The 7,788-nt window shown below is 59.3% G+C and overlaps 1 protein-coding gene across 2 annotated transcripts in view; it reads right to left on the bottom strand.

Moving 5' to 3' along the window:
- The window catches only part of STEAP3 (STEAP3 metalloreductase), a 49,570-nt gene extending 42,565 nt beyond the window's left edge, over positions 1 to 7,005 (bottom strand). Inside the window, exon 1 of one of the 2 annotated variants that reach the window (XM_041739502.1) lies at positions 6,818 to 7,005. In XM_041739502.1, coding sequence (XP_041595436.1) covers positions 6,818 to 6,911 — 94 coding nt within the window. In that variant the 5' untranslated portion in view covers positions 6,912 to 7,005. Of the gene's footprint in view, positions 1 to 1,676; positions 1,853 to 6,817 lie in introns of those variants that run through there. The other variant, XM_041739504.1, reaches the window with a different exon arrangement.
- Between the last annotated feature and the right edge of the window lie 783 nt (positions 7,006 to 7,788).

Raw genomic sequence — 7,788 nt, forward strand, 5'->3', positions numbered from 1 at the left:
AGACATGAGCTGGAGAGTAATTTACCTGTTTGGCACCTCTAGGCTAGAGGGGGCACACCTGTGGTCCCAGAGTGACCACAGGTCCTGGGGAACTCAGCAGGCTTGGGACCAGCTGTCTGACCCTCTAGTGAACAGGTGGCCTGGGCTGAGCTCCCTGATAGTGAACAGGTGGCCTGGGCTGAGCTCCCTGCGGGCTCTGAGGCCAACATCACCCCATGCCGACTCCAGGCCTTCCTCCTAGGTTGCCTGGCAGAGGCCACCTGCCCATCATTCAAGGCCTCCTTCAGGAAACTTTTTGTACCCAGTGATGCCCCCTGCCCTACTAAGGTAGGTCATTTCTCCATCAGACCATGATCAAACACCTGCTCCAAGCTGCCCCTCCCACCCCTCCCCCCATCCCCATATGCCAGGATGGACAGACACAGGCTTAGTCCTCCAGCCCTCCTGGCTGGGTGTTGGGCGGGGGTTCACTCAGACTCAGATTCAGTCAGCCACAGGTAGGCTTTAGGCATCCCTATTTTTAACAAGCCATGCAGGTGACTGAAGGGGCACACCCACGTGAGACCCTTTGGTCCTGTGGATATCCTGGCCCCCAACACTGCATTCTCTAGGCTGCCACCTCTGAGAACATGTCCCTTCTGTCCCATCAGCTGGCTCCTCTGGGTTCCCGAGTCGGATAAATCTGAACACAAATCCCTATTTCTGCAACTTGCTACTTGTGCATCTTTGCCAACTACCCATGCTTTCTGAGGCTCAGTTTCCCCATCTGTCACGAGATGACAGCCACAGCCGTTCCTTCCTGCCCTGAGGGTTAACCAGGGCAGTGTGTGCAAAGCAAGCTGCCTGGCACAGATAAGTGCACAATAAATGTCTGCTATTAATTATATCACCCCGGCGCTCTGATGGACAGAGATACTTCCCTGGGGCTATTTCCAGAGCCCACTTCTAGAGCCTGTTTCAGACGCGGCCCTGGACACCTGGGAGGCCTTTCGGTGCCCCCCGTCAGGGCTCCAGCGGGACGGGCCGCATTTCCTCCCTGGTTTTGGCCCCTCGGCCCCCCCCAGGGAAATTAGTACCTTCCCCGTCCTCCACCCGGAGCGCCCAAAGTTCCAGCCACACCCCTGTGGGCAGCCTGCCCCCAGGTTTCGGGGAAAGCGGTCAAGAGGGTTAAGGCAACAGTTCGGCGGGCGGTGGCGGTGGCGGTGGCGGTGGCGGTGGCGGTGGCGGGCAGGGGTCGGCCCGGCCTCCTCCGCTCAAGGTCGGCGCCGCCGCCCCGACCCGGCCCGCCCGGCTGCGGCTGCGAGGCTCGGGGAGGCCTGACCGGCAGGTCCCGCCCCCGCCCCGCCCCGCGCGGCCCCCGGGCCCGGCCTCCCCTCGGCGCACGCGGCCGGCGCCCCCCGGGGCAGGGGGCCGGGGAACCGGGAGCCGGGAGCCGGGTGCCAGGAGCCGGGGGGCCGGGGAGCTGGGTGCCAGGAGCCGGGGGGCCGGGGAACCGGGGTGCCGGGAGCTGGGGTGCCGGGAGCTGGGTGCCAGGAGCCGGGAGCTGGGGGGCCGGGAGCCGGGAGCCGCCGCCGGGCGCACGTGGCTCGGCCCCCGCGGCCCGGGCGGCTGCAGCCGCGGTGCGGGGGTCCCGGGCGGGGCGCGGCGGGGTCGCGGCCGGGGCGGGGGTCACTCACCGAGGTGGCCCGCAGCTCCGAGCCGCGGCGGCGGCGGCAGGTCCGCGCTGGAGGCGGGCGCTGGGCCGCAGGCTCCTCCTCCTCCGCCCGCCCGCGGGGACCGCCCTGCGGGCACGTGGCCGCCCGCCAGCCCGCCGCCGGCCCGCCCGCACCCCCGCGCCGCGATCGCGGAGCTGCAGCCCCCCCCGCCCACGCCCCGAGCCCCACGCCCACGCCCCGAGCCCCACGCCCCGAGCCCCACGCCCCGAGCCCCCCGCCCCGAGCCCCACGCCCCGAGCCCCCCGCCCACGCCCCGAGCCCCCACGCCCCGAGCCCCACGCCCCGAGCCCCCCGCCCACGCCCCGACCTGTGCCCGCCCCTCCCCGCCCTGCCCAAGCGCGCACACTCCGGGCCGCCACCGAGCCGAGCCGGGACGAGGGCGCGCAGGCCGGTGACTTCCTTCATCGGAGGGAACCTCAGGTCCGCTGCCATTTTACGACCGAGGCTAAGTGGCGGCGAAACGTGCACAGGTGGCGAGAGGCCAAGACGTCAGGCTGCAACCGGCTTCTTTCTTTTCCTGCCGCGGAAGTGGGGGTGACACAAGGCAGCATCCAGGCAGTGTGGTCCTGGTCCTCCGCTGTCCCTTGTCCACGCACAGGGCGGACCTTTGGTCCTTGCCCAGAGCCTCAGGTTCCGAGGCCTGGAAGCTGGTGGGGGGCCCTTGGGAGGAACTGCTGAGCTCGCCTTCCTGTGTAGACCTCCTAGGCCCCCAGACACTACCCTGCCCCCGAGAAAGGTGGCCCCCAACACTGACTGCTGCCCCCCACCCCCATGTGGATGGCACCACAGCACAGCAGGTGAGCATGCTCGGGGTGTCTCTCTAGAGGGGTGCATGCCCATCTGAAGCCCTTTCTCATCTGCAGCCTCACAACAGGTGCTGAGTTATTCCCCTCCCTTTACAGGTGAGGAGGTAGGGGCTCTGGTTAGGTGAGGTGCTGTTGGTGTTAAGGTCCCTCATCTTCTGGGAGACTGACTGGGGGTTCCCAGACCCTTGGGACTCCATCTAGAAAATGCCTGGGGGGCATATTCCAGCAGTCCCTGATAAAGAGCTTCAGATTACCCCAGGGAGCCTAACTGGGCAGGGGAGATAAGCCCTAGGGAGGTTTATCTGAACCCTGAGGCCAGACTCGGGGGACTGGGCCCTACTAAATGGACCCCAAAGAGCACAACAGCAGGGTGGGATTGCTGCTGTGAAGGGCCTCTTCTCCCCACTCCCCCTGCGCCCCCCCCCCCCCATGGCATCCACCCATGAGCACCTGTGCTTGCTCACCTCCATAGGTTTCCTCCTGCCTAGAATACCCTCTGTCCCCAGCTCTCCACTGCCAGGCCCCAAGGCCCAGATCCTCTCCTGCCTCCTTTTGCTCCACCCTGCCCCACGGGCAACACCCTCTCTGAGTTCCCATGGCAGTTCTTTCTCATGGGTCCTTTTTCCATTCCATGCTCAGGGAATACCACACAACGTTCTGGGTGCCAGGGAGCAAGGGGCCCAATGCCTGGTCCCTGCCCTTGGATGGTGGGTTGCTGCTGCAGTGGGTTATAAACTGTAGGAAGACAGAACCAGTTCCTAGCTCCCTTTGGCGCCCCCCACCGACTCACACACACACACACACACACACACACACACACACACTAGGTGCTCTTTGAATGTCTCTGGCTGATGGTGATCTCTGAGCATCCTTCCTGCAATGCCAGCAAGCAGCACAAGGAGCCTGAGCTTGAGAAATGGAGGCACTCAGAGATCTTGTGGCATTCTTGGAAGGACCCTTGGATCCATCCAGCAGCCTTCCATAGAGACCTGGAGGGCCTCTCTGTGGGGCTCCCCATGAACTGGAGAGAGATGAAGGCTGACCTGACCGAAGACTATAGGGGGAAGAATATTCTAAGGGGAGCATGAACTTCTGCAAGAGAACATCGGGAGCCCTCATGGGGACAGGGAGGTAGGCAGGTGAATGCCCTGCTGAAGTCCAAGAGGCCCACCGGCTCTGTTGGCCTCAGTGGCTTGCGGGTCTGTCTCCCCCTGGATTGGGAGTGCCTTGAGTGGAAGCTTATCTGGCAAGGGGTCTCGTGTGGGTGAGGGCTCAAAAAATGTCTCCTGAATACTCTGGGGGCCAAACTTTTGGAAGCAGATGGGCCCCGTCCTGATCTAGGGGAGAGGATGGTGCGTTGACATTGGCTGAGTGCCTTCTCTGTGCCAGCCTCGTGTCTGATCAGGCCAAGGGCAGAGCAGTGAGAACCATCCTTTAAGACATTTGGCAGATCTTGTTACTTCTCTGCTCCGCATGCCACCCCCACCGCCATTCTCCCCGGGTGGCCTCCTCTCTTCCCCTTAAAGAGATTAGGCGGGGTCCTCAGGCCAGCCAGCTGGCTGTCCTTGCTGTTCCCTCTGCCTGGACCCTGGGCATCCCTGTGGCCCTCCCTGCCTCCCTCAGGTACTTGCTGAATACCATCATCTCTGTGAGACCCACCCCATCATCCCTCATCCCTCATCCATGCACCATGTCCTATTTCTTTTCTGTTTTTTAGAAGTGTTTCTCTCCTAACATGCCGTAAACCCACTTTCCTGTTTATTGCATGTTAACCGTCCGCTCCCACAGAAATGTGAGCCCCCCTATGGCAAGAAGTTAGGTCTGTCTCATTCAATGCTGTATTCTCAGTGCCTAGAGCAGTGCCTGGCACACAGTTGAGTGAACACACTCTCATTCTTACCCTTCATCACCAACTTCAGCCTCTCCGGGAAGCTTCCCCCATGGCTCTTGACCATCTCTGCTATCCTTGCCTGCCCCAGAGCTGGCGTGGTGCTGGGACAGAGGATGTGCCCAGTGCATGCACTGCTGGATGTCTGGGCCTAGGGTTGCCAAATATTCTCTTTATGGAGCCGCTGGTGTCAGCCTCCTGAGATTGCCCCTTTTTCTGGAGACAAGGCTAGCCCTTTGGCAAAGAAGACAAGAGTATCCAGGAAGAAAATATAGGTTCATCTCCTCCTTGGGCCAGAGAGGAGAGGAACCGTTGTGCACTCTCAGCTTCTTGGATTGATCCGGCATTTATAGGCTAGGACAGAACACATCCATTTCCAGAATAAACACCCTCATTGACTATGAGGAGATGGCCACGAGAAGCCATGTGCCCATGTACTCTGACAGCTGGGAGCCAGGCTGCCTGGATCTAGTGCTGCTGGGGCCCCGGAGGGTGCACGGATAACGAGGCTGCAGTCCCAGCAGGTGATCCTGGTGGGGCAAATGGAGGAGTTTCCCTGCCACTGTGGTGACCTCGTGGGTAAAAGCCTGTCGGAACCACCCAGAGCTGAGGTGGCAGCGGACTGTGGGAATAGTCTGTGGGACGAGCCACCGAGTGGGGAGGCAGGCTGGCAAAAGTGTGATTGGGGCCTGGGATTGGAGTTACAAACTCTGTCTCCACTTGGCACCTTATTTTGAACCAGTGTTGTATGATGTGATAAGGTTTGGCTTCCCGGGCACTGGGCCCCCTGCACCCCAGAGCTCGGTACTCTGGCATAAGGCTGCCCTTCTTTCAGTCCTCTGTTGAAACTCTGAGGAATTTCTGGGTGGCTCAGCGGTTTAGCACCTGCCTTCGGCTCAGGGCGTAATCCTGGAGTCCAGGGCTCCAGTCCCACAACGGGCTCCCTGCATGGAGCCTGCTTCGCCCTCTGCCTGTGCCTCTGCCTCTGTGTGTGTGTGTGTGTGTGTGTGTGTGTGTGTGTGTATCTCATGAATAAATAAATAAACTCTTTAAAAAAAAGAGAGAGAGAGAGAAAAAGAAAAGAAACATGAGCTCTCCCAAGAGGAAGAACTCTCTGAGCTCATTGGAATGAACTGTGGATCCACAGGAGATTTAACCGTGACCAGCACAACAGTGTGGAGAAGGTTCTAAAGGCAAGTGCTAAAGGTGGGTGTGGATAAGGGACTGGGGATGGGGTGGGCAGGAGCAACCATTCCCCCAAGGGAGCTCACTAGCACATAGCAGGTACTTAACTCTGTGTAAGATCCGGTGTCTCAGCTTGTGACTAGACCACCGGTGGCCAATGAGAATGTAGGAAGCTGGCCCAGTACCTCCGGGGAGCATTTAATGAGCCCAGAAGCAGGTCTTCCCTGTTGGTCCATGGTAGCATCACATCGTCTTTAAGTTGGGGGAGTTTGCAAAGGCACAGAACTAGAGAAGTCTGGGTTTCAGGACCTTGCTCCAACTGTGGTGCATGTGATGGCCTCAGGGCGTGGTTTAGGATTGCAGTCTCTCCTGCCCCAGCCAGCCTTAATGAATCAGAAGTGCATGTTAACAAGAATCCACAAGAAATAATGTGCACATTCTAGTTTGAGAAGCACTGGTCTGAGGTCCAAATGAAACCAGCAACTCCTTGAGCACCTGGGCCACGGCTGATGATCAGAAGTCTGTACAGGACTACACCCACCCTACTGGGGTGGCATTTTAACACTCTACCCTTTGCTTTCTCGGGGGTTCTTATGAGCCAAACAGCCTGACTCGATCTGCTTCTGAATTTTCATGAATAGGAAGTCAATGACTGTCCTTCACGACACTCCATGCCTGTCCTACAGAGCTCTGAGAAGAAAAATGTTAGTGTGCTTACTCCTTTCCAGGGACTAACCTTATTTCTCTTCTTACCGTGGTGACTCGGATACTCAGACCCATATTCATGACTATATTATCCTCCCTGAATATATTTAAGTTCTACTTTATTTCCCTCCAGTCCATGAACTGTATGTGTGTCAGGTTTACAATCAGCGTTGTCGCTCAACTTTTCACTATAAGCTCTCTTAAGTTGCTTTTGGAAAAAGCCAATTGTGTAAGCAAACTAAATAGGAAACATCGGTGTGCGACAGTGGCCAATCCTCTCTTCCCCCTCGGCGGCCATCGCCCTTTCATGGCAAGAGCAGGGTGGTTCGTGGCATATCCTCTGCTGGAATTTTGAGAAGGGGACCGAGGGGTAGGGAGAAGGACATGCCCTTGCACTCCAGCAGGCGTTGCGGAGGAAGGGAAGTCCAACCAGCTAGGGGTAACCAGGGGGGAAATCATGATGGGGTGCTCACACCCTGCCCCTCCCAGCTTCCCCTATGTCTGTCTGCATGTCTCACCTGATCCGGTGTGCAAGGTATTGTCCTTCATGCCGGGGGACTCTCCACAGGCTGGGGTGGAGGGATCCTGCTCACCAGAGGCCTCCGCTGCCATCTCAGCATGCGCTGCTCCTTCTGCTGGGTCCCCAGGCAGGTGGTCTGTGCCCAGCTCACTTGGTGCAGGGTGTGGGCGGAGGAGACAGTCAGCTGAGGCGGCTCCGGGACAGAGGAGTCACAGCTCCGCAGGGCAGAGGTGGGGTCACTGACCTCAGGCACGTCTACAAACAGGCTGGTCAGCAGCTGAGATAAGCCCTCCCCCCCCCCCCCCCATGTGTTTCAACCTGCTTGGTTCTGTTCCGGGAGCCTTGGCTCTCCGGGAAGTGTCGGGGAAGGGAAGTGACATTTGTTGAGGTCCCACCTTGAGGCCAGCACTGTGCCACATTTAAATCAGCCCCCTGGGACGCCTGGGGGGCTCAGTGGTTGAGCATCTGCCTTCAGCTCAGGGCCTGATCCTGGAGACCAGGGATCGAGTCCCGCATCGGGCTCCCTGTGAGGAGTCTGTTTCCTCCTCTGCCTGTGTCTCTGCCTCTCTCTGTGGGTCTCATGAATAAATAAATAAAACCTTTAAAAAAATTAAAAAATAAATCAGCCCCCCCTAAGCCTCCCTGGCCCCTGCCAGGTAAATGGGATCAGCTCCATTTTTCAGATGGGGAAAGTGACCTGCTTGGCCTCATGCACGGAGCAAGTGGCAGAGCTGGGATTTGAACCAGGTCTGCCTGGCTCCTAGGCCTTTCTGCTGTGGTTGCCTCGCTAAGTGGAAGGCTCCTGTGACCCCCGTTAGTGCCAAGGACTGGGGCCGGCGTGATGCAAGGGAGGAACAGAGGCAGTCTGCGTGGTGTGACCAGAGGGGACGCGAGCTGGGGAGCAGGGTTCCCTCCCCAGCACACCCCACAGTGCCTGCCTGCCGAGCCTAGTGAGGTTCGTCGGCTGTC

The sequence above is a fragment of the Vulpes lagopus genome, chromosome 24 (genome assembly GCF_018345385.1).
Source record: "Vulpes lagopus strain Blue_001 chromosome 24, ASM1834538v1, whole genome shotgun sequence".
In the NCBI taxonomy this organism is placed as follows: Eukaryota; Metazoa; Chordata; class Mammalia; order Carnivora; family Canidae; genus Vulpes; species Vulpes lagopus.